The sequence below is a fragment of the Nyctereutes procyonoides genome, unplaced genomic scaffold (genome assembly GCF_905146905.1).
Source record: "Nyctereutes procyonoides isolate TBG_1078 unplaced genomic scaffold, NYPRO_anot_genome, whole genome shotgun sequence".
Lineage (NCBI taxonomy): Eukaryota > Metazoa > Chordata > Mammalia > Carnivora > Canidae > Nyctereutes > Nyctereutes procyonoides.
This window is the reverse complement of record NW_026575022.1, coordinates 44,157-70,496: the sequence shown is the minus strand read 5'-3', so window position 1 is coordinate 70,496 and position 26,340 is coordinate 44,157. Positions and strand designations below refer to the sequence as shown.

General features: G+C 41.7%; 1 protein-coding gene across 2 annotated transcripts; it reads right to left on the bottom strand.

Annotated features, from left to right (window-relative positions):
• Window positions 1–16,218: 16,218 nt before the first annotated feature.
• CUNH3orf38 (chromosome unknown C3orf38 homolog) lies at window positions 16,219–23,187 on the bottom strand. Of its 2 annotated transcripts, none has more exons than XM_055342267.1 (3): window positions 22,578–23,187; window positions 19,765–20,003; window positions 16,219–18,169 (listed from the first exon to the last, which is right to left on the bottom strand). In XM_055342267.1, exons 1-3 carry the CDS (start codon window positions 22,702–22,704, stop codon window positions 17,558–17,560), a joined length of 978 nt encoding a protein of 325 aa, XP_055198242.1. In that variant the 5' UTR covers window positions 22,705–23,187; the 3' UTR covers window positions 16,219–17,557. The 2 variants fall into 2 exon arrangements, with proteins under 2 accessions (XP_055198242.1, XP_055198233.1); XM_055342258.1 differs by having other exon boundaries at window positions 16,219–18,172; window positions 22,578–23,183.
• Between the last annotated feature and the right edge of the window lie 3,153 nt (window positions 23,188–26,340).

The window sequence follows — 26,340 nt, the reverse complement described above, 5'->3', positions numbered from 1 at the left end:
AAGATTCTATGATGATTCTGCAATTGAAAATAGAACACGAAAGACTCCTAACTCTGGGAAACGAACTAGGGGTGGTGGGAGGGGAGGTGGGAGGGGAGGTGGGCGGGGAATGGGGGTGACTGGGTGACGGGCACTGAGGTGGGCACTTGACGGGATGAGCACTGGCTGTTATTCTATATGTTGGCAAATTGAACACCAATAAAAAATAAATTTATTAAAAAAAGAATAATTGAGCAAATATAAATTTTTAAACCTAATATTAAATATTTAGGATTTACAATGACATTTTTTAGAGAAATATTTTAAGGAGAAAGCAATTGTTGAGTCTGTAAGTATATGAATTAGACCATACAAATATTCTAGATAAAGGACTTGAGAAAATGGAATGTCAAAATTAAATTGTTACATCTGAGTGACAGGGTATGTCATGTGTTGATAGATTGATTAAAAGAAAAACATAAACTAATTCCATTAATTCAATGGATGTAGCTAAAATAAGTGAACATTATAGGCATTATTATCACTGAAATCACTACAGCAAATCATTTTTAAAACTTTAAGGCTTTGGAAGATGCCTCTGTCACTGGGAAAAATGAACCTAGACTGTTTCACTACATTTCATTTGTCCTGTAACTATTTCTGGAAACTATTGTTGGTAAACGTCCTGAAGATGAGAAAATCTCTAGAACAGTTATAAATTGGAAGAGAAGTAAGAAATAGTCAAAGAATTGGAAACAAATGTGAAAAATCAATTATAACAAATTTTATGTGCTTCATACTGTTATAATCAGAGCTTCATTAGAATTTTTTTTTCTGCACACAAATTTCCTTTTTTATTGAAGTACAATTGACATACAAGCCTATATTAGTTTCTGGTGTATGACATAGTGATTTGACAATTCTGTACATTACACAATACTCACCATGATAAGTGTAGTTACCATCTTTCACCGTACAGAGTTATTACAATATTCTTGACTACATTTCCTATGCTGTGCTTTTCATACTTGTGATTTGTTCATTCTGTAACTGGAAATTTTTGCCTTTTAGCCTCTTCACCTATTTTGCCCATCCCCTTACCCTCCTCCTCTCTGGCAACTACCAATTTGTCCTCTGTATTTATATTTCTGGTTTTTGTTTGTTTGTTTTGTTTTTTAGATTCCTCATATAAGTGAGATCATATGGTATTTCTCTGCCTGACTTATTTCACTTAGCATAACATGTGATAGGTCCACCCATGTTGTGAATGGCAAGATTTCATTGTTTTTTTATAGCTGAGTCATATTCCATTGTATATGGAGTATACGTCTTTATCCATTCATCTACTGATAGACACCTAGATTGCTTCAATGTCTTGGTTATTGTAAATAATGCTGTGATAAACATAGGGGGGGCACTGTATCTTTTCGAATTAATGTTTTTACTTTGGGGGTGGGGGTAAATACCCAACAATGGAATTACTGGATCATATAGTATTTCTATTTTTAATCTTTTGAGGAACTTACATCCTGTTTTGGACATACCAATTTATATTCCCACCAACAGGACATAAGGGTTCCCTTTTCTCCAAATCCTCAACAACACTTGTTATTTCTTATCTTTTTCATACTAGCCATTCTGACAGGTGTGAGGTGATAGCTCATTGAAGTTTGATTTGCATTGATGATTAGTGATGTTAAACACCTTTTCAAAAAAAAAAAACACCTTTTCATGTGTCTGTTGGCCATCTGTATGTCTTCTTCAGACACATGTCTATTTAGTTCCTTTGCCTATTTTTTAATCAGAGTATTTGGTATTTTTTTCTGGTGTGGAGTTGTATGAGTTCTTTATATATCTTGGATATTAACTGCTTATCAGATACCATTCACAAATATCATCTCCCATTCAGTAGATCATCTTTTCATTTAGTTGATGGTTTCCTTCATTGTGCAAAAGTTTTATAGTTTGGGGGTGCCGCGGTGGCTCAGTCAGTTAAGTGTCTGCCTTTAACCCAGGTCATGATCCCATGGGTCCTGGGATTGAGCCCCTCATTGGGTTCCCATTCAGTGGAGAGTCTGTTTCTCCCTCTCCCTTGGCCCCTCTTCCCACTCATGCTCTCTCACTCACACTCTCTCTCTCAAATAAATAAAATCTTAAAAAAAAAAAAAAAGCTTTATAGTTTGATGTGCTCTCAATAGTTTATTTTACTTTTGTATTTCCTTTACTGGAGCATATCTAGAAAAAGAGGCCTATGTCCAAAAGATTACTGCCTATGTTTTAGAAGGTTTATGGCTTCAGGTCTTATATTTAGGTCTTTAATTTATTTTAGTTTTTTTTAGATGGTGTAAGAAAATGGTCCAGTTTAATTTCTTTTGCACATAGCTGTCCAGTTTTTCCAACACCATTTATGGAGAAGACTATCTTTTCCTCACTGTATATTCTTGCTTCCTTTGTCACAGGTTAATTAACCATATAATTTTGGATTTATCCTCTCTATTCAGTGCTATTGATCTATTATGTCTATTTTTGTGCCAGCACCACACTGTTTTGATTATTATAACATTGTAGTATAGATTGAAATCTGGATTTGAGATACCTCCAGCTTTGTTTGTCTTTTCCCAAGATCCCTTTGACCATTTGGTGTCTTTTGTTGCTCCATACAAATTTCAGGGTTATTTGTTCAACTTCTATAAAAAATACTATTGGTATTTATCTTGATAGAGATTGCATTGGTAAAAAATACTATTGGTAATTATCTTGATAGAGATTGCATTGGATCTATAGATTGCTTTGGGTGGTATATGAACATTTTAACATTAATTCTTCCAATCCATGAACATGGTATATCTCTCCATTTGTTTTTGTTGTCTTCAATTTCTTCAATGTATAGGTCTTTCGCCTTGCTTAAACTCATTCCAGATATTTTATTCTGTTGTTGTTCTTGGTACTTTATTCTTTTTCATGAAATTGTAGATGATATTATTTTCTTAATTTCTCTTTCTTTAAAATCAGAACAGATTACTGTATATTAAATTTGTATCTTAACTTTACCAAATTCATTTATTAGTTCTAGGTTTTTTGGTGGAATCCATAGGGTTTTCTATATATATTATCATGTCACCTGCAAAAAGTGACAGTTTTATCTCTTCCCTACCAATTTGTATGCTTTTTATTTCTTTGTCTTAACTGATTGCTGTGACTAGGATTTCCAGTAGCGTATTGAATAAAGGTGATGAGAATGGATATCCTTGTCTTGTTCATGATTTTAGATCAGTTTTTCACCATTTATTTTTAAACAATGTTTAAGCAAATTGTTTTTAAACAATACATTATATTTGTAGTTATTCTTTTGTATGCACTTTCTCAATAGCCACAAATGACCTTTGAATTATCTAATTTAATTCTAGTTCCCTCACCTCACTTCCTCATGATGCTGTGATCACCTACTTCATTGTTTAGCACTCGTTACAAAACTCTTCCTAGCTCTCTTCTAGCATCCTAAAAATAAGTCATTCCAGAAGATTCTGTTTTCACCAATAGTTTTTCTGTTTCCTTTGGATAGAATCATGCCTACATGTGGTCCAATGTCACTATGGAGTAGATACATTCTTAAGGTACTTAGCTGCCTTCTCAATATCTCAATATGTAAAACTCAGTGTATTTAAAACTGAACTTTATTTTCAAAAACTGTACATTCTCCTGATATTTCTATTTCTATTAATGCCACAACAATACTTCCATCTGGCATCAAAAGGTTGCAGTTACCTGTGAATCTTCCATGACATCACCACACCCCATGGTCCATCAGACTCTGAATCTTTTAATTCTCATCTTAATATTCTTTCTCATGCCCATCTTCTCTTTCCAACTTTGAGTGCCATTGTCATAGCTATATACACTTTTCCATCATGTCCTGCCTGGAATATTGCAGCGGTCTCTTAAATATGCCTCACCTATCAGATGCATCATTTTTACATTCTCAGTGTTGAGAATGGTGTGGGGCCATTTATCCTGGGCCATTTTAAAATAAAGCACACATTGCACTGACAATCCCCTGCTAAAAAGCTATAAATATCTTCCCATTGTATATGAAAAATAGAAACCCTAATGCCCAATGATTTTTCCTGGAGCATCCTAAATTACATTTCCTTCTGGTGTCTGTTTTTGTGTTCAAATGGAATCAAGCCATCCCAGTTGTCTGAGTTTGCTCCTAGTTTCAGGGCAGAAGCTCTTGGTGTTATCCTCCCCTATGGTGTCCTCTTCACTTCTATGTCTGACTTTCATATCTTTGCTTTGCTAGCTTGTTACCTGCCTTGATTGCCTCCTGTCAAGGCTGATCTCCCACCTGCTCCCAATTCTTATAGCCCTTCAAAAAAATATATTTTAAAAAAATATTTCAAAATATAAAAAGATATAGAAAGGAATGTAACAAATAAAAAATTAAAAACATTCTTGAAGATTTCAGTGTACCCTTCCCCAATGGAATTCACAGAGGTAATAGAGATCATGACTAAAATTTTGTTCTTTCATTGATGTGAATTTTTTTTAATTTTTTTTAAATTTTTTATTTATGATAGTCATACAGAGAGAGAGAGAGAGGCAGAGACACAGGCAGAGGGAGAAGCAGGCTCCATGCACCGGGAGCCTGATGTGGGATTCGATCCCGGGTCTCCAGCATCACGCCCTGGACCAAAGGCAGGCGCTAAACTGCTGCGCCACCCAGGGTTCCCCCATTGATGTGAATTTTTAAAAGAATTTATTTATTTATTTATTTATTTATTTATTTATTTATTTATTTATTTATTTAAGAGAGAGCAAAGTGAGAGAGAGAGAGAGAGCACAAGCAGGGTCAGGGGGAGGGACAAGGGGGTATGGAGAAGGAAGCCCACACTGAGCAGGGAGCCTGATGCAAGGATTGATCCCATACCCTGAGATCATGACCTGAGCCAAAGGCAAATGCTTAAGTGACTCAGCTACCCAAGTGCCCCATTCATGTGCATTCTTAATAATTTTTCTATATATGTATGCAATTCTATATAATATATACTATACTTTTCATTTTTAAAGATGTACTGAAATGTCATGCTGTATATCTTATCCTTTGACTTAAAAGTATTTGGATGGAACATATACAGTAACGTGGCTGGGGCTAGGGAGTATCATGCTAAGTGAGATAAGTCAGTCAAAAAAGACAAATACCATTTAAGTTCATTCATATGTGGGATTTAATAAACAAAACAAACAACAAAGGGAAAACAGAGAGAGAGAGATCAAGAAACAGACTCCTAATTATAGAGAACAAATCAGTGGTTACCAGAACAGAAGGTAGGTGGGATATGTAAATAGGTGATGGGGATTAAGGAGGACACTTGTTATGAAGACCTGGTGATGTATGGAATTGTTGAATCACTATATTGTACACTGGAAACTAATATAATATCACATGTTAACTAATTGGAATTAAAATAAAAAGTTTAAAAATTTTAAGTATTTGGATGGGGATGTCAATATTTAGGCTTGCTGATACATGTAATTCTAATTAATTTATTTTTACTAATTAGAATATTCCATAATAATATACAATTTTAATATATTCTATATGTTGATTACCATTTAAATTGCTTCCACTTCTTTGTACTATTACAACGATGCTAAAAACCACTTCTTTATACATATATTCCAGATTTTTATCTGAATTTATGTATACAGAAGTTAAATTACAGAGTGGTAAAATTTGTTCCAGTATTTACTTCCAGCATTGTTCCCATTGCTCCACATTCTCAGTGAAACTTGGCATTTTCAGGGCTTTTTAATTTTTGTTAAGGTTAGAGATATGACTTGTTTCATATTGTAATTTGTACTCTCCAGATTATATATGAATTTAAACAAGCTCATTAGTCATTTGTCTTTTTTCTTCTAAAAATTGTCTATTTTACCAATTTTGAATTAAAATCTTTTCCTTACATATATTTAATATACATTTTAAATTCCATATGCTAGATTTTACCACTCTTATACTTTCAAATATATTTGCTCAATTTTGTCTTATATTTCTAGATTTTTTAAGCCTTCATTAGATGAACAGAATTTTTTAAATAGCTAAAATGAATGTTTAGTAATTCCTCACACAAATTGAGTAATTTTATGCATATATAGTCAATTTAACCTTCTTTCCTCTCACAGCATGTGCTATTATGTGTGTCTAAGAAATACTTATTTATCTTGTGGTCATTATGGGTTCTCTTTATTTTTTTCTGAGACTGAAGTAGTACTAACAGCTAAAACAATTTTAATTTTTTTTTTTTTATGTATTCATGAGAGACACAGAGACACAGGCAGAGGGAGAAGCAGGCTCCTTGCAGGAAACCCATGAGACTTGATCCCAGGACCCCAGGATCATGACCTGAGCCCAAGGCAGATGGTTAACTGACTGAGCCACCCAGGTGCACCTATTTAACTTTCTAAAAATTGTAAAATTGATTTATTTTAGTAGTTACCTTTAAAATTATAGCATACATAATTACATAAATTCTAAAGTTAATGTCTCTATCCTCCTCCTAAACAATTAAAGAATTTTAAATGTTTTGTTGGCCATATTTCTAGAAAGGAAACTAAATAGTACTTGTTACTTCTTTTGTAGTTTCTACCTTAAACTTCCTAATCGTATGGTTATTTCATTGCATAGTATCTAACAGATTGTAAATTCCTTTAGAATATATATATATACATCTCATTTTTTTCTCCCCCGTAGTGCCTTTAAAGAATGCTTGCATAAGGAAAATGTCCATAAAACATTGGCATTGTAGACTTATGTATGACTGGCTGTCCTAATTTCTCCTGGAGGACAACAAATCTGGAAATTATCAAGTTTTGGGTGATATGAAAATAAATGGGATTAAACTGATTAGGTTGATGTTGTTAAAATATTACTTGCTGGGATCCCTGGGTGGTGCAGCGGTTTAGCACCTGCCTTTGGCCCAGGGCGTGATCCTGGAGACCCGGGATCGAATCCCACGTCGGGCTCCCAGTGCATGGAGCCTGCTTCTCCCTCTGCCTATGTCTCTGCCTCTCTCTCTCTCTCTCTCTCTCTGTGTGTGTGTGTGTGTGTGTGTGTGTGTGACTATCATAAATAAATAAAAATTTAAAAATGTATATATTACTTGCTGTAGCTACCCAGAATGAAAGAATTAGGAGAGGGGTGTTATGAACTTAAAGGGAATTAAAAAGTTCAACGAAAATTGCCAACTCCATTAAGTTAATGAAAAGCTTTAATAAGGAAAAAAAACCCACTCTGAACCTTAAAAAAATATTGTAGTTAAAATGGTCATTGATGACCTTGTAGGAGGAATTTTTGGTGGAATAGTTTGAGCAGAAAACAACTTGTAGTTGGTTGAGAAGTAATAAGAGATAAGGGCAAAAAGAAAACAGATACAGAATGGTTTCTGGAAGTTTAGGTGTGACAGGAAAGAAATAAGGAGGTGGAATTGACAACATCTAATGACTATATTTTCAGATGTTGAACACATTGTGTTTAGTAATTACCATCTTTTGTGGAATTCTCTGAGCAAAGAAGATAATTTGAAGTTATTTATATACATATTACACATATGGCTTACTTGCTATTACCATGAAAGTCAAGTCTTATCCTTGTAGACTCCATTTATCTAATAGCAATAATGCTTGATTATATATTTGATGAGGGAACCTAGCTAGGAAGACAGTGATCTCCCTCTTACCAAATATATTCTGAGAAATTTGAGTGACAACCTGTATGAAATGCTGTAGAAGTAATTTCTGCATTACTTTTTTGGGTGGAATACATAATCTTTAAGATCTCTCCAAACTCTAAACCATATAATTATATGATGAAATGCATTATTTATATCAATGGAATTTTAATTAAAGATGTTTAAAATACCAAGACAAATTTATCATTGAAATCATAAGTAGTAGAAAATGTAAACATATATCTATTAATATGTAAATGCTAGACATAAATAACATCATTAACTAAAGTCTATAAATTATAATTATTATATTAGAAATAGAGGTTTCAAATTATTAAACCAAACCTTATATATAATCACTGTTGTCACCACAAAGGATTTACTGCACAATCATCCTTCAATATCTATATATCCCTATATATCTCCATTACAAACTCTTGAAAAATATATCCCACATTCATGGAACACAAAAAATTCACAGTCAAAATACAAAATAAATGTTATTGAATAAATCAACGATATTTACAAATGCCCATTTTGTGATTCTCTTTAAATAACCTAACGAGGATATTGCATTTTTCATGAAGCACAGAAAACATCGAGACCTCAAATGATAGTTAGATTTTACCTGTTTTTCTAATGCCAATCGATTAGGAATGGTGCCTGGAAAAACATATTCAAGAATGTGTGACCTCCTTTGAGCTCAGTGGGAAAGAATGAGAATATTGATTACTGATGTCTGCTATGGTTTGGTGGTGAAGGACAGGAGGAGTTTGGAATCAAGTATTTGCCAACCTTTTTATAGCCCTTTAAACATTCACGTTCTGCAAACGTTTTTCCCTCCACCTCTACCACCTTGACTAGCTATAAAATCGCTACTCTTTCATATATAAATTGCTAGCCATTCTTCCAGAATGCATTCTCTTCCAGCAAAGTAATGCTTATTTTTGGTGGGCAAAATCACTTTTGTTCAGATTTGTGTAAGACAGTATGGCATTCCAGAACTTCCTTTCACAGATAGCCATCATCCATCATCTGTAGAATATTAATGAAGAAGTTATGCAAGGTCAACCCTGAAAACATTAATTTGGGGAAGAGAAACCAGAATAATGTGGATAATAACAGTGCAAAAAAGAAAGAAAAAAAAAAAAGACAAGACAGAAAAAGAAAGAAAAAAGAAATGCTGATTCAGTGTCCCTTCCCAGTTGAGATCCAGTGCCGCCCTCCTGAGTGGTGGTTAAAACTCTTCTGACTGCAGCCCTCAGCACAGCAGTTAACTCCCAGTGCTGGCCTCCACCCAGGGCCCCCTCTAGTCCTTGCACCCCTCTTCCCCACCCCCCACCCCACCTCTGGCAGTGACAATCCCCTCATCACAATCATAGTGTTCCTTGTGGTGGATCTTTCAGTCAAAAGAGAACATAGGAAATCTGGTTTAGAAAGATGTGGCACTTTATGGAAAGATTCACCACTGTGCTTCCTCCAGTGTGCTCAACATCTTATTTTATTGCCTAATTTTACACAATTCCCAGGAACTCACATGATAAAGGAGAAATCAGACAATAAGGCAATTCTTATGCAATTGTAAAAGCAAGGCCAGGGAAGCTTTTTGTGTTTGGGTAAAATAAATCTTTTTTTTTTTTTTGTAATTGTCCCATTGGGCCTGTGCTATGACTGCTCTCTCTCAATTTTCTTGTTCAGAGTCTCATTTGAGGACAGCGCTTTCTGTGCAGCCTCCTCCAATAGAAACTGCTTCCTCTCTGACACACCTCTTCTCAGTGCCATGAAGGTGACCATCCTTCCTCCCTCCTTCCTGAAAACACTCGGCCCTGAATCTCATGTCATTATACGATGCCAAACAATACTGCCTTTGTTGCAAGTATCTACAGATCCTAGGTCACTCCATTTCTGTAAGGTTTTTAAGTCCTAGTTCAGTTATGTCACTAACACTGCTCCAGTGATATCACAGATGATCACTCCAATAACCAATGACCACACAGTTCCTTGTTCTCCTCTACTCTGGGGACTGGATCCCACCCCCTCCCTCCTCATCTGCTATAGGCCAAAGTGTGTCCTTCACAAATTCATAAGCTGAAGCACAACTCCTAAGCTGATGGCATTTGGAGAGGAGTCATTTAGGAGGCTATAAGGTTTAGATGAGGTCATGAAGGTGCTGCCTTCATGATGGGATTGGTGCCTTTATGAAAAGACACCAGAAAGATTGCTTCCTCTTTCTCCACCCACATGCATCAAAGAAAGACTTGTGAGGACACACCAGGAAGGTAGCCATCTGCCCTGACCCTGCTGGTCCTTTGGTTTTGGAAGGACTTCCAGTTTCCAGAACTATGAGAATTAAATTCCTGCTGTTGTTAAAAACTAATAACTTAAAACTGCCACACACGCACAAAAAAAAAAAAAATGGTCCACAAAACATTCTCCTTTCCTTCTGAAGGTTTTACGATGCATTGTTATCATTAACCAGTCTTTTACTATTAAACTTAAATGGCCAATTGACACAAACAGTTCTGAGACCATTCTTCCACCACTGATTAAGACTGGGGTGGCAGGTATTGGGGATAATATTCATTTAGCCTTCTGAGCTTTCTGGGCAGACTTGGTGACTTTGCCAGCTACAGCTGCTTTCTTGTCCACTGCTTTGATGACACCCACAGCAACCGTCTGTCTCATGTCACGAACAGCAAAACGGCCCAGAGGAGAATAGTCAGAGAAGCTCTCAACATGCATAGGTTTGCCAGGAACCATATCAACAATGGCAGCATCCCCAGATTTCAAGAACTTGGGACCATCTTCCAGCTTCTTTCCAGAACGATGATCTATCTTTTCCTTCAGCTCAGCAAACTTGCAAGCAATGTGAGCTGTGTGACAATCCAGCACAGGTGCATATCCAGCACTGATTTGGCCTGGATGGTTCAGGATAATCACCTGAGCCATGAAGCCAGCTGCCTCCTTTGGTGGGTCATTTTTGCTGTCACCAGCCACGTTGCCACGACGAACATCTTTGACAGATACGTTCTTGACATTGAAGCCCACATTGTCCCCAGGAAGAGCCTCACTCAAAGCTTCATGGTGCATTTCAACAGACTTTACTTCAGTTGTAACATTGACTGGAGCAAAGGTGACCACCATGCCAGGCTTAAGAACACCAGTCTCCACTCGGCCCACTGGGACAGTACCAATACCACCAATTTTGTAGACATCTTGGAGAGGCAGACGCAAGAGCTTATCAGTTGGACGAGTTGGTGGCAGAATGCAATCCAGGGCTTCAAGCAGTGTGGTTCCGCTGGCATTCCCATCTTTACGGGTGACTTTCCATCCCTTGAACCAAGGCATGTTAGCACTTGGCTCCAGCATGTTGTCACCATTCCAACCAGAAATTGGCACAAATGCTACTGTGTCAGGGTTGTAGCCAATTTTCGTAACATAGGTGCTGACTTCCTTAATCGTTCCTTAATGATTTCCTCGTATCTCTTCTGGCTGTAGGGTGGTTCAGTGGAATCCATTTTGTTAACACCAACAATTAGTTGTTTTACACCCAGTGTGTAAGCCAGAAGGGCATGCTCATGGGTCGGCCCATCCTTGGAGATACCTACTTCAAATTCACCAGCACCAGCAGCAACAATCAGAACAGCACAGTCAGCCTGAGATGTGCCTGTAATCATGTTTCTGATAAAGTCTCTGTGTCCTGGGGCATCAATGATGGTCACATAACACTTGCTGCTCTGGAATTTCCACAGGGAGATATCAATGGTGATAGCACGTTCACGTTCAGCTTTCAGTTCATCCAAGACCCAGGCATACTTGAAGGAGCCTTTTCCCATCTCAGCAGCCTCCTTCTCAAATTTTTCGATAGTTGGGATCGATTTGTCGATCCCACCACATTTGTAGATCAGATGGCCAGTAGTGGTAGACTTGCCCGAATCTACGTGTCCAATGACGACGATGTTGATGTGAGTCTTTTCCTTTCCCATTTTGGTTTAGGTTTAGCGATGGTTTTCACGACACCTGTGTTCTGGCGGCAAACCCGTTGCGAAAAAGCTAAATTTCACTATCTTGTATACAGACTTACCTTGGCTTACAATGGGGTTACATCCCAATAAACCCAACATAAGTTGAAAATATCAAGTTGAAAATGTATTTAAGAGATTAGGACCTATTGAACACCTTATCTTTGCCTATCCTACCTTAAATGTGCTCAGAACACTTATATTAGCCTACAGTAGAAGGGCAAAATCATCTAACACAAAACCTATTTTATAGTAAATAAGATGTTGAATATCTCATGTAACTTACTAAATACTGTAAGGGAAGTGAAAACAAGAATGACCATATGGATACCAAATAATTTTAAGTATATTGGTTGTTTATGCTTGTGACTGCATGGCTAACTGGGACATGCAGCTCCCTGCTGCTGCCAAGCACCTAGAAGTATTGTCCCCCCATTCTCTAGCCTGTGAGAAGACCAAAATCCAAACTTCAAAGCATGGTTTCTACTGAGGCGCCTGGCTGGCTTGGTCGGAAGAGCATGTGACTCCTACTCTTGGGGTCAGGAGTTCAATGTGGGGTGTAGGGATTACTTAAAGCTTAAAAAAGTACAGTTTCTACTGAATGCGTTTCAATTTCACACCTTTGTAAAGCTGAAAACTCCTAAGTCAAAACAGGCTAAGTCAGGGACTGTCTATACTTGGCAATAAAAGCAGAAGGCTAAGTAAGCACAGGACAGATACTAAGACTACTTAATGGCAGATGTTGGCTGGACCAAACAATGCATGAAAATGAGTGAAATCAAACCTAGATGGTGATAAAAGCCAGATTAATAAATCTGGACTTTATTTTGGAGATAATGCAATGCCACTGAAAGTTCTGAGCATGGAAGATATGATGGAAATTTTAAGGAAATTTTAATGTTATATAAAAATATTAAAGCAAAGAAGTATTATTTAGGTAAAGAAATTCTAATTACAGCAGCAGCTGAAATAGAAAGCAATACTGTAGATATGTGACATCTGGGCATGGCAAGAAATTCAAGTATGAAACAGACTATTTATGAGGCTGAAAAGTAAAAGTACCACAGTAAGGGAAGAAGACTAGAGATTGTGATGAGGCACTGAGTTCAAGAAATTTCCTGTAAATTTTTACATATATTTTTATATATTCCAATTGCCTCTATTCCTTTTTATATTATCATCACACAGGAGCATTCTGTATCTTTTCAAGTGGTTTTCTATCAGCAAGCAACATAAGAAGTATAATTACAAGAGGATATGATGTGCACTAACATTCCTACTCTGTATTTAGATAAATGATAGAGATTAAAGGCATCTTTGCTTTGGAAATCAGAGCCAGCAAATGATCTTCATACTGAAGACAGTCAAAAGGATTAATCAAAAACCGCATGAGTGAAATAGGTGAAAAGGATTAAGAGTACATTTATTGTGATGAGCACTGAGTACTGTACAGAACTGCTGAATCACTACAGTGTACATCTGAAATATAACACTGTATGTTAATCATACAATTTTTTAAAATTTCTTATAGAAAAGAATCATCAGTTCTAGCAATTTGCCATTTATTTAGGGAGGCAGTAGTAGCTTACATGCAGCAATTTGAGAACAATTAAATTAGATACCATCAATATTGTAGGAGATGGAAAAGATTTAATGCAAATGTGAAACTAAATGGTGCGCAGCAGCGGATTCTTTCAATTCTTAAATTCACTAATTCAAATGTAACTAATTTAGGTTGTCTAAAAAACTGAAGATGAAAACTGCTAACCAAAGAACCCTCACTAAATGACTATGAAGGGATATCCTGGGCACTACTAAGAATAGAGACCAGGAGGTACCAAATTCTAGGCCAGTGATTCTATTAACATTTCACGACTAACACGATTCTGGAGTTTATGGTTTAATTTTTGGGGGTACATTATATCTCACAGGAGAGTTAATACTTCATTTTAATATTAATGTTTTACTGGGATCCCTGGGTGGCTCAGCAGTTTAGCACCTGCCTTCTGCTCAGGGCATGATCCTGGAGTCCCGGGATCTAGTCCCTTGAGTCCCACGTCGGGCTCCCTGCATGGAGCCTGCTTCTCCCTCTGCTTGTGTCTATGCCTCTCTCTCTCTCTCTCTCTCTCTCTCTCTCTCTCTGTATCTCTCATGAATAAGTAAATATAATCTTTAAAAAAATACACTGTTTTACTGAATGACTACTGAAAAGCTTCAAACTAGAATAAAGCTAAGAAGATTTAGTGCATTCTAATACAGTTCTAAAATATTTTCCTTCCAACTCTGAAGTGGCCTGTTAAACAGCTAATCTAAATTTTCAATGAAGTATTCTTTTTTCCTGACCCACACAAAAAGATATAACCATACCCTAAAAATAAGGACCTACAGTAGTTCTCACCTTGAGACATCTAACTCAGAAACAAATTTAGCTCAACAATTAGCAGTATACAATCATTACAAAATTAACATCTTAGGCTAAAGTTTTTGTAAAGATCTAGATAATTTTTTTTAAGATTTTATTTGAGAGACAGCAAGGAAGAGAGCAGGGGGAGGGGCAGAGGGAGAATGGAGCCTGACTTGTGGTTCAATCTCATGACCCTGAGACCATGACCTGAACAAAAATCAAGAGTCAGATGCTCAACTGACTGAGCCACCCAAGAACCCCAAGAAACTTTTTAAAAACTTTTTCAGATTTTTCTCTCACACTTTCTCTAAGGTATGTCTTAAATTTATCTTTCCAAAATAAAATGAATTCTGATTTTTTTTTGTTTCACTTGACAGTATTTCAGTAGGTTTTGTCTTAGTATCTAATGTCTCTTAAAAACAAAATCCACAAGTTAACAACTATCATAAGCCAACAGATTTCATAGATATTATCCTTTCATTTATAAAGATTTAGTCCTCTAGCTTAGGGACTCCAGCAAGGGCACACAATTTCCTAAAAATAATTTTAAGATCGAAGACTAGTTGAGTTAGGTAATATAACTATTATTATTGGCAGGACTTTAACATGGACTATAAGGATCCTTACAGGATTTAGGGATTTAGATGTGCTTTAGGGAAGTCCATAAACTCACTGAAATAATGCAAAAATTGGAATACCAAATGCAAACCGTTTTTTTTTTTTCCAGGCACAAAAAACATAGCTCTCATTTTTCAAAAGATACAGGACCACTCCTCATAGCCCAAATTAAGAACCAATGAAGAAAAGAGCACCTAAATTTGTGAATAGAGATACAAATAAAAACATTTTAGTATGGTTTTTGTTCATTTTTATCATTTTATCATCCCTAACTAGCCATAAAAGAGCCATTTTGTTAAAACAGAATATTGTTGATTATTTTTTAAATTAAACCACTATTCTTTAAACCCTTTTCTGTTGCCATTACAATTTCTTACAGCATTGGTAAGTAGCCTTCTCTTAGTTTAAGAATATTACCTTTCTGAAAACACGGGAACAAAGTGTGCTGGCCACTTGTAAGTTGATTTCATAAAAGAAGAATAGCTTTTTTTGTATTATTTGGTATTTTTTAGTCAATTAGACTCAGAAAATTTGTTTTTGGCATTCTAGGTAATAATACAACATCCCAATGTAACTATTACTTTAAGACCCTTATTTTAACAAGGACAGACACTTGATGTATGCACTATTATTGGGCTATTGCAAATCAGTCTATAGTAAATGAAGCCCAGCTACCCCTCAGTTTGACCGTTCAATTACTATGAATTATGTGTAGTGTTGTATTCTTTATTACTGGACTCCAACAACTTTCAAAATACTAGCTGAATGTGAAATTAAGCAAAAGAGACCTAAAACCGGGGTCTGTGCCATTCTCTAAGACATACAAAACAAGTGGATGGTAGCAAAAGCAGAGTTAAATCGGCACTGTGCTTCTGGACCCTCTCAAAAACCCGATCAAGCTTTAAACCTCATGAATAAATTACAATTCCGCCAGGTCTTCCTTCTCTGAACAGAAAAGTATATACTTCCTCTATAATGGTTATGGCCTTCCAGTTTATCCCATTCTGACCCCCTTGGGCTTTTAAATTTAGTAAATTTTAAAAGAAAATTAAATCTGTTAGCTTGGAGCCTACAAGTTTCTGTGTATTCACATATGAAATTCAAACAGGGAAGATCAAAAAACCGTCACTGATAAGAACCAAAGAAAAGTCTTTTATACGGTATGTAAGCTTCTTTTGCTCATTCTTTCACCTATTCAGTTAAACATTAGGTCCTACTGTGTTGCCCAGCTGTGGGGATTCACAGAAAATAAAACACAGTTCCAATTCTCAAGAGAGTTTATCAGGAAGATTTCAAATTTCTAATGTTGGTTAAAAGAACACACAAAGATTGCAGCCCTACTTGAACATTCCACGAACTCAAAAAGTCAATACTAAAGGTAGTCAGAGGCAACTTCTGCTCATCCTGAGCATCCGTAGAAATCTTTCTGCAGTACTTATCATCCATACCACAAGAAAACAGATGGGAATAATTTTTATCCTTTACTTAGGATATTTATTGAGTACATGTTATAATAACACTCTACACTTAAAGGAAAAAAACAATTACCTGACTTTAAGTCTAAACAATATACTACTCTTTTAGCAGACAACAGGAATTTCCCTCCTTTATTAAGTTCTTATTTTAGGATGTGTCATTTTGTACTCCTCATAAAAGGCATGGCATTAAAATAACAAAAAGGATGAGTTTCTTCCTTCTGCTTCCAAAATTCTTGTTACCCTAGATGATCACGTAAAAAGTTAAAGGTAAAAAATTAACATGTAGAAAACATCATCACAACAATTCCCAGCTGAATTTTTTCCATATGGAATTTTTGTAAATTAAAATTACCAACTAAATCCAAGATCAGCAAGTAGCTGCCAAGTGATGAAGAATTTAAACTCTAAAGCAACTATGTAATTAATCTGGCAACTTAACCCTGTAATTCAAACCTAGTAGAACAATTTAGAGGTGAAAAATCCTATTAATTTTAATTTATGATATGGGAATGATACAATTATAAGATATAATGATATGCCCACATTATAAATTTGTGTGTATTTTTTGTTTTTTGGAGTTTCTTGGTCACCTCTTCCAAGATCAAGAGGAAAACAATAATTCATTTAAATTAGGAACTGGGCACAGTTTTTAAAAAAATTCAACAGTATGTTTCCTTTATATGGTATTACAGTAAATGCTCTATAAAACTATTAGCTGAAGCCTTAGATAAGAATAAGGTCTGTTTTGAGAATAGCATTTATCACTGCCCCAAAGAGTTCAGAAAATATCGCAGATTTTAAGATATTTAGCTTGGACATCTATAGATAACTATGAAAAAAATGTTCCTTGAATTTTAAAAAGGCAAAGTAAATTTTTCTCCACCTGCTAAATTATTGTACTTCTTGCATGAGAATGTCACTCACGTTTCCTAAAATGATAACTTTGAGTTTACATTAAACCTTTCCCACCTAAAAAGTACAGATATTAGTGGAATATTCACTAAGTAAAATGAAAATATTACCTGGTTTCTAAGGCACACTGTTAGTTATACCATCTCAAGTGGGATTAATTTGATTAACTGCATTGCTCTCAGAACATTTGCAACTCAGGTAGAAAGAGGAAGTATCACATAACATGTTTAGTCTGTTGTCAAAAAAGATATTTCAAGTAAAATATGTCAATCCTCGCACCTGAAATCACTTAGACATTACTAACGTGCTATTTGGAAGAGTTTCTGTAGAGAAGGTTTTTTAGACTGACATACAATACTTAGTGCTTTAGAGGGTTGGGTAAACTCTTTTGTTCAACAATGTCTCATGTCCACTGCATTAAGCTTGGTCTCCAGTTCCACTATCCAATGCCTGCTTCACATTAAGTCGTACTTCGTTGGTACCACATAAAGTAATTACATTATAAAAGGCCTCTAGGTCACTGGATTCAAATGTAATAGCTGGTTTCATTAATGTTCCAGGAGCAAGAGAAGCCTCTCCAATAATTCTCAGGTTGATAAATTTGATTTTCCAAGTATTTTCCACAAAGGGGCAGCGTATGAGTCCAAAAATTTGTTCAAAAATGCCCAAACAAGTGTTCTCTCGGTGGACAGTCCCAGCAACTCCAACCATAACTAGACCATGGGGAGAAGAAGCACATTTCAGTCCACGGGAATCTAGGTTAGGACTGAGAAAAAGATATTCTTCTTTCACTAGTGACAGCAGACGAAGGCTCACAATTTCTGCTCCACAGTAGTCTATCACATTTTGTTCAGAGGTATTATAATAAAACCTAAGCTTGACATCATGCCAGAAGTGCTGAGGCCCCCATTCATCTTGAGGTGGTCCCAGAAAAGGATTCTGAGAATTAAGAAGTTCAAAGAACCAGTGACAGAATTCTTCTCCTAATCGACGAAAATCAACTTTTTCAGCTTTTTTATCTTCTTTTTCCTGCTGATTAAGATAAATATCAAAAAAAACCATGGTTAGTTCTCTTTAGCTTTTTTTTCTATCTGGCCTGTTTTAGACCTAGTTTTAATATGCTGAGTATAGCAGAAGCTGAGCAAACTACAAGTGAACTCACTGAACACATCATACACAATAAATTGTCTTTCCAAAAAGGGGAAAAAATTATTTTAGAATCTCCCTACATAAACATCTGAAAATTCAGCTACAAAATTAAGGGTTTGTTTGTTTTTGTTTTTTAAGATTTTATTTATTTATCCACAAGAGACACAGAGAGAGAGAGAGGCAGAGTCCCAGGCAGAGGGAGAAGCAGGCTCCATGCAGGGAGCCCGACGTGGGACTCGATCCTGGGTCTCCAGGATCACGCCCTGGGCTGAAAGCAACACTTAACCGCTGAATCACCCAGGCTGCCAGAAATTAAGGTTTAACAAAGCCTCTCAAAATATCAGCATGACCAGTCCAACAATGATTTACATAAGTATTTTCTCTTGATTGTGGCAGTGGTTTCACAATGTCTATCAAAACCTTCAAACCATATGCTTTAAATGGATACACTGTGTTGCATATAAACTACACTAAAATAAAGTTGTTAACAAGCATTTTTTACTAACTTTAAACAGGGTTTTAGTACGATTGAAATGTTACTTTTTATGACTGGAATTAATTTTATACTGTTCACTCTCCTTCTCTTAAAGAGAAATGTTATTGCAAAAATAGAAACTATTTCCTTCTATCTTCACAAACCTTGTGACATAAATACTATCGTTATTATGCCTGCTTTATAAATAAAGTAAACAGGCTCAGGAAAGTCCAATTCTTTGCTCAAGTTCACACCAATATACACCAGCAGACCCTTTTTGAAGTCACATCTGTATGATTTCAGAGTCAACATTCTCTTTAGCAAATTAAGCAAGCTCTTTAAAGATCCCTTCCTGATGTGAAAGGAAATGCATCTCACTGTAAAACCTTATTAATTCAAAGTATGTAGTTTAAAGTTTGCAAATTACCTAGAGTTCAAACAATTGAACACTTACCTAAATTATCACACAAAATCTAAAATGTGCAGTGGATACAAAGAAATAGAAACAGACAATGTCAGCTGGAGGAAGTTACTACAAGATGTTTTTTCCTAGCTTAAAATAAATCAAATGTAAAAAAATATTTAAGTTTCTCTCATGGAATTTTTACAATTTAATACCAAAGAAAAACCTCAAAAATGAGAAAGGGCTTACGATAGCATTCTTTTTAATATTACACAGAACTAGAAGCTAAATTAAAATTAAATGGATCCTGCGGTCTATTCGCTTGCCTTACAAACCCAATAGTCCTCATTTGATAAAGTGATAAAAATATTTTATTTTCCTCACAAATCAATACAGCATTTTATATTTATTACTAAATGTCAGAAATATTTTCTTTCTTTTAGGTGCTTTACTGGTCTTCTTTTAGGATGCAAAGGATATGAAGTAAAGCTAAATTATAAAAACCAAAATATTATTAGCCATGTTCCCACAGATGTTAGATTATCTAAAGAGTTTACACAGAACTATGATTTAGGGTATAACTATAAGTTATTTTACCTGTTGAAACAGTCTAATGTCCTCTGTCTTAACTGGCTCTGGTGTTTCCTTCAATTTCGGTTGTGATTGCTTTTCCCAGTAATCCTTTGCATGCTGAATAAGATTGTGTTTTTCAGTAGCTGGAGGTACAATAACCCCCTGTGTTGCCAAGTACTTAAATATGACTTCTCGGTGGACTTTCTTACGCCTCAAAAGTTCTTCTACATTTTGACTGTATACTAATATTGCACGAATGGCATCTAGAAGGAAATTATAAAGATTAGTAAAAAATCATAAATTGCTTGTAAATCTGTCCAGCGTCAGCAGAAATCCTATCAAATAATATTTATAAATTCTTGTCACAGCATTATTGTTCTTGCATGAGATGGCAATTTTTAAAAACCCGGGAAGTGGGTTGTCATGTTTTGGATTTACGAAAAAATTTTCTCTATGCTTTAAAGTTCCCTAAACTTACTTACCTCTTCTCCTTTCACTTCTCATAAGGTAGTAAAATTTTTGCATTTTCTTTTAAAGAACGACATGTTTCATAAGAAAAAAAAATTGAGCCAGTTTTGTTTCTAAGAAGGCCAATGGACCTAAATACATTTATAATCCATAATATAGGTAAAATTACAGCAGTTTAGACACTCAAGGACGTTTAATCTCCTTATACTGTAGATAATGACAATTGAGGGTATATGAGGTATCAACAGTCATGCTTCTAAGAAGTGACAGAAGACTTGTATTCTTTTTTTAATTTAAAAAAGTGTTATGTTTAACAACAGATCAAAGTTTTTAACATGCATGAAGTACGCAATAGCAAAGAAATGAACTCTCATGTACACACCACATAGCTTAAGACCTAAGATATTACTAGTATCTTTGAGGCCCTCATTTTAACCCTCCCTACTTAATACTATTCCCTCTCTCGACTCACCCGTCTTAGAGGTAGCTGCTATCCTAAACGTCCTTTATCATTCCCTTGCTTTTCTTTATGTTACACAGTAGAACTATGAACTCCTAAACAATAGTTTGGTACTTTTTGAACACTCTATAAATCCAATCCATCTCTCTCTATATATATATATATTCTTTCATGGTCAGCCTTTCACTTAATGTTGTTTGACATTAATCTGTGGATTATATGTGGCTGTAGCTAATTTTTTTCACTGTTAATGCATTTACCCATATTGCAGTGAATTATAAGACTACACCACAAGGTATCTATCCTTCTGTGTATAGATTTTTATTGGTTGTGCCCAATTAAAATACTGTTCTTTGAACATTTTCATAAATGTCTCCCAGTGCACAGAAGGCCAAGCAGCACAAGGATCATCTGAGAGCTTGTTAGAAATGTTGAATTTCTCGGCTCACCCCAAAACTACTGAATCACAATCTGCATTTTCGTAAGATCCCTGAGGGATTATTGATTCACAGGCACATTGAAGCTTGAAAGGTCAGGTCCAGAACATAAGCCCAAAAGTAAGCAAATATTCCATTTTTGGAGATAACGTCAAACTTGCTTTCCAAAGTTCTAATTTACACCCCTCCGGTACTTGTCAAAGAGCTGCTTTGCATGATCACCATCACTTGAAGTTTATGTGTTTACTTTTTGGCCACTCTGGTAGATTAAAGGAAAAAAAAAAAGCAAAGCAAAACAAAACAAAAACAACACTGTCTTTTGGTTTTCTTGCATTGCTTCTTAAAGAGGTTACCTTTTCATAATAAACAAAGGGATTGTTACCGGTTCATATGCTCACTGATTATTTTCTTCTTCTCTAAGAAGTATCTCTCCAAATCATTTAACGTTTCTATACTGGGAAGTTTCTTTTTATTTACTTTTAGACCCACCATCAATTAAATCCAACATTTTTAGGTATTACAATTTTAAACTTAAACTCACAATAACTCTTAGGTGGTGATTAGCATGTGAAACACATAAACCCTTAAGAACTATATTAAGTCTAAAAGTATCTGCGTTCTAAATTTTTAGAAATTCCTTTTAAGGTTTGAAGAAATAATAAAAAGTCTCATATGAATGGTTTTCTTAAATGGCAAAAATGTATATGCAACTTAAAAGCAGAGAAATACAGATCATGCTTTTTTAGTTATCAACTAACATAGGAGTCTGGAGTTCTCACATTTCAAAGTTAAAATTCAGCAAATTTAAAACGAAACTGTCCGACGGTACGCCAAGTGAGATAAACACGCTTCCTGATTACATTTTTATTAATGAATATCAATGACCCTTTAGATCTGGCTCCGAAAGAAATGTGTCCCTCCTACACAGAATCGTATCTGAAGGAAACTGGATGCAAACCACCAGGTCTTTGATCACCACGGGCGTGGGACCTGCGAGGCTCAACGTGTTCACGGTGCCCCCAGGCTCCAAGACTCCGAGCACAGCAGCGGACGCCTCAGCTCGGCGGAGACGAAAACGGGAACACTCCGCTTCCCCAGGGATTCTGACAAGACTCCGCGAACTGCCGATTCCCGAACCCTGAACCCCGAACCCTCTGCTGGGCCTTCCGAGGTCCAATCTGGAAGCGGCGCCTTTCCGCGCGGCCCCCAGCCCCAGCCCCGCCCCACCCCTACCCTCACCCCCAGTCCCCGCCCCCCCTCCCACCCCCACCCCCGGGCCGCCCCCAGTCCCCAGGGCTCCGGCGCTTCCCGGCCGCCCCAAGGTGCGCGCTGGGGCCGGGCGGCGGGCGAGAGCGGACGGGACCCGCCCCCCCCCCCCCCGGGGCCCGCACCTCCTCTGCTGCGGCCCCGCCGCCCGCGCCCGAGCGAGCCTGGGGAGGAGCGTCCGCCTCGGCGACAGGAGGCCGCGTTACCTTGGCGGTCCTCAGGCTGCACCAGGCGGTTGGTGATGGTGTCGCACAGGGCCAGGATATCCTCGTTGTCCAGGAGGCCGAGCAGGTTACGACAGCCCTCCATCTCTGGGTGGCTGAGCCCCGACATCGCGGCCCCACAACGGGGAGACGGCGACCCCGGGACGTCGTCCCTCCAGCCCGACTCGGCCGGCGCCTGGGCAACACACCCCGGAAGTGCCTTTCCGGGTCGCTGCCAAAGGGCCTCGGGTACTGCAGCCCCCGGGCGGAAGTGACTGCCGACAAGGTCGGTCCGGAAACGCGGTGCTCCGACTCTCCGTTCCGGGCTGGAGCGGAAGGGGCGGGCTCCAGCGGCTCTCGCTCGGGGAAGTACCGGCGCGTCCGCTGCGGCCCGGTGCCCGGAGCGGAGCCTCCGACTCTGCCCTGAGCCCTGCGGCGCGGCCGGCGGGCGGGAGGCGGCGGTCCCTGCGCGCCGCGGGCGCTGCTCCCCGCCGTGGGCGTGACCCGGGCCGCCGCCGCGCCGAGCGCCTGGGGCTCGTAGCCTCGAGTCACCCGAATAACTTGGCGCCGTTTAGCGTCGTGCCCGGAAAGCGACCCCGGGTCCGGCCAGCGCCGCGGAGCCTCCCGCCGTCGGGTGCAGCCGTCTGGGCGCGGCTGGGGCTCCAGCCGGTGCCCGGGCTCTGCTCCGCCCTCCCGACGCCAGGACCTGCCTCTGGCCGCCCCGCCCCGCCTCGGAGGGGGGCCTCGGGAGCGGACCTGGAGGGGGGGGCCTGGGGGGGACCTGGAGGGGGGAGGCCTCGGGAGGGGACCTGGGGGGGGCCTCGGGAGGGGACCTGGAGGGGGGGCCTCGGGAGGGGACCTGGAGGGGGGGCCTCGGGAGGGACCTGGAGGGGGCCTCGGAGGGACCTGGAGGGGGGCCTCGGGAGGGGACCTGGAGGGGGGGCCTCGGGAGGGGACCTGGAGGGGGGGCCTGGGGGGGGACCTGGAGGGGGAGGCCTCGGGAGGGACCTGAGGGGGGCCTCGGGAGGGGACCTGGAGGGGGGGCCTCGGGAGGGGACCTGGAGGGGGGCCTCGGGAGGGGACCTGGAGGGGGGCCTCGGAGGGGACCTGGAGGGGGGCCTCGGGAGGGGACCTGGAGGGGGCCTCGGAGGGGACGGGGGGCCTCGGGAGGGGACCTGGAGGAGGGGCCTCGGGAGGGGACGGGGGGGGGCCTCGGAGGGACGGGGGGGCCTCGGGAGGGGACTGGGGAGGGCCTCGGAGGGACGGGGGGGACCTGGAGGAGGGGCCTCGGAGGGGACGGGGGGACCTGGAGGAGGGGCCTCGGAGGGACCTGGGAGGGCCTCGGAGGGACGGGGGGACCTGGAGGGGGGGCCTCGGGAGGGGACGGGGGGGGACCTGGAGGAGGGGCCTCGGGAGGGGACCTGGAGGAGGGGCCTCGGGAGGGGACGGGGGGACCTGGAGGGGGGGCCTCGGGAGGGGACCTGGAGGGGGGGGACCTGGAGGGGGGAGGCCTCGGGAGGGGACCTGGAGGGGGGGCCTCGGGAGGGGACGGGGGGGACCTGGAGGGGGGAGGCCTCGGGAGGGGACCTGGAGGGGGGAGGCCTCGGGAGGGGACCTGGAGGAGGGGCCTCGGGACGGGACCTGGGGGGGAGGCCTCGGGAGGGGACCTGGAGGGGGGAGGCCTCGGGAGGGGACCTGGAGGAGGGGCCTCGGGAGGGGACCTGGAGGGGGGAGGCCTCGGGAGGGGACCTGGGGGGGGGGCCTCGGGAGGGGACCTGGGGGGGCCTCGGGAGGGGACCTGGAGGGGGGAGGCCTCGGGAGGGGACCTGGGGGGGGGCCTCGGGAGGGGACCTGGAGGAGGGGCCTCGGGAGGGGACGGGGGGACCTGGAGGAGGGGCCTCGGGAGGGGACGGGGGGGGGCCTCGGGAGGGGACGGGGGGGGGCCTCGGGAGGGGACCTGGAGGGGGAGGCCTCGGGAGGGGACGGGGGGGGGGCCTCGGGAGGGGACCTGGAGGGGGAGGCCTCGGGAGGGGACCTGGAGGGGGGGCCTCGGGAGGGGACGGGGGGGGGCCTCGGGAGGGGACCTGGAGGGGGGGCCTCGGGAGGGGACCTGGAGGAGGGGCCTCGGGAGGGGACGGGGGGGGGCACCTGGAGGAGGGGCCTCGGGAGGGGACCTGGAGGAGGGGCCTCGGGAGGGGACGGGGGGGGCCTCGGGAGGGGACCTGGGGGGGAGGCCTGGGGGGGACCTGGAGGGGGGGAGGCCTCGGGGGGGGGGGGGACCTGTGGGGGAGGCCTCGGGAGGGGACCTGGAGGGGGGGCCTCGGGAGGGGACCTGGAGGGGGTCCTCGGGAGGGGACGGGGGGGGGCCTCGGGAGGGGACCTGGGGGGGACCTGGAGGGGGGGAGGCCTCGGGGGGGGGGGACCTGGAGGGGGGGAGGCCTCGGGGGGGGACCTGGGGGGGAGGCCTCGGGAGGGGACCTGGAGGGGGGCCTCGGGAGGGGACCTGGAGGGGGGCCTCGGGAGGGGACCTGGAGGAGGGGACCTGGGGGGGGGGCCTCGGGAGGGGACCTGGAGGGGGGCCTCGGGAGGGGACCTGGGGGGGGGCCTCGGGAAGACGCCGCCGCGGAAGATCGGGCGCGGCGGTGCGGGCGGCGGCGCTGGTCCCGGCGGGCGTCCCCAGGAACCAGGCTTCCCGGGGCTGCTCGCTTCCTTCGCGCCTCCACACCTGCGGGGCCTGGGCTGTAACTCGGAGGAGAGCGCTGCTGGGCGGTACATTCGGGGACATCTGCAGCGCAGGCCCTTTCCGTGGCGTCTCCACACCTGTTGAGACAGGTTGTCCCTCCCTCGTGTGAGAGGGCAGGACTAGGGCTATGGGTTAGGGTTAGGATGGGTGGGGTAGGGGTTAGGGTTAGGGTTCAAGGTTAGGGGGTTAGGAGGTGGGGGTAGTGTTGTGCCCAAGATTGCGAATCCGAGAAACCACCGAGGAGCCGACACCGACGCAAACACACGAGGGTTTGTTACAAGCTCGGGTTGGGTCCAAGTGCGCCCGACACAGCGGAGCAGGGACTTGGGCCCCGAGACCACGAGGCGAAGCAGCTTCACAGGGGCCGCTGGCCCGTGGGATACGCAGAAAGTTGCACAGTCACGTCGGTGCACAGCGGGCGGCCGACTGAATCCCACCTTAGCCTCTAGTATCCACTTGAGCTGGCCTAGTGCTGCGGTCAGAATCGCCGCAGTCTTGGCGGGCACAGAGCAGGGTCACGTCGTTAGGAGCCGGTTTCCGACGAGGGTGTGCCCGGCGGCTCGACTCGGGTGGGGCAGCGCCTTAAGCAATAAGGCGTACCTGCTGTCGGTGTATATGTTTATTCATTTACACTCCCCCGTGGTCCGCGCCTTGGCCATTGCGGTCAGTTCTGCCCGTTGAGCCAACATTCAGGCTGTCAATGGCTCCGCCCAGAGGTCTCCGTTTCCGTGGTTACGGCTGCCCCCGCGTACCTGACTCCTCGGACAAAACTGCTGCCGTCCGCGTACCAGGTGACGTCCTCATTCGGCAGTGGCTGGTCCTGGAGATCAGCTCTGATTCCGTACACCTGTGCCAAAATTTCTTGACAGTCATGCAGAGGGGGGGTCCCAGTCTGGGTTAGGGAGTAGCGTTGCCAGATTCAGGGTTGTTGGTGGCTTAAATAAAATTTTGATAGGATTTAGCAGCAGGCTCTGATAATGGGTCATATGGGCATTGCTGGTCCAGCGGTCTGGGGGCTGTTTG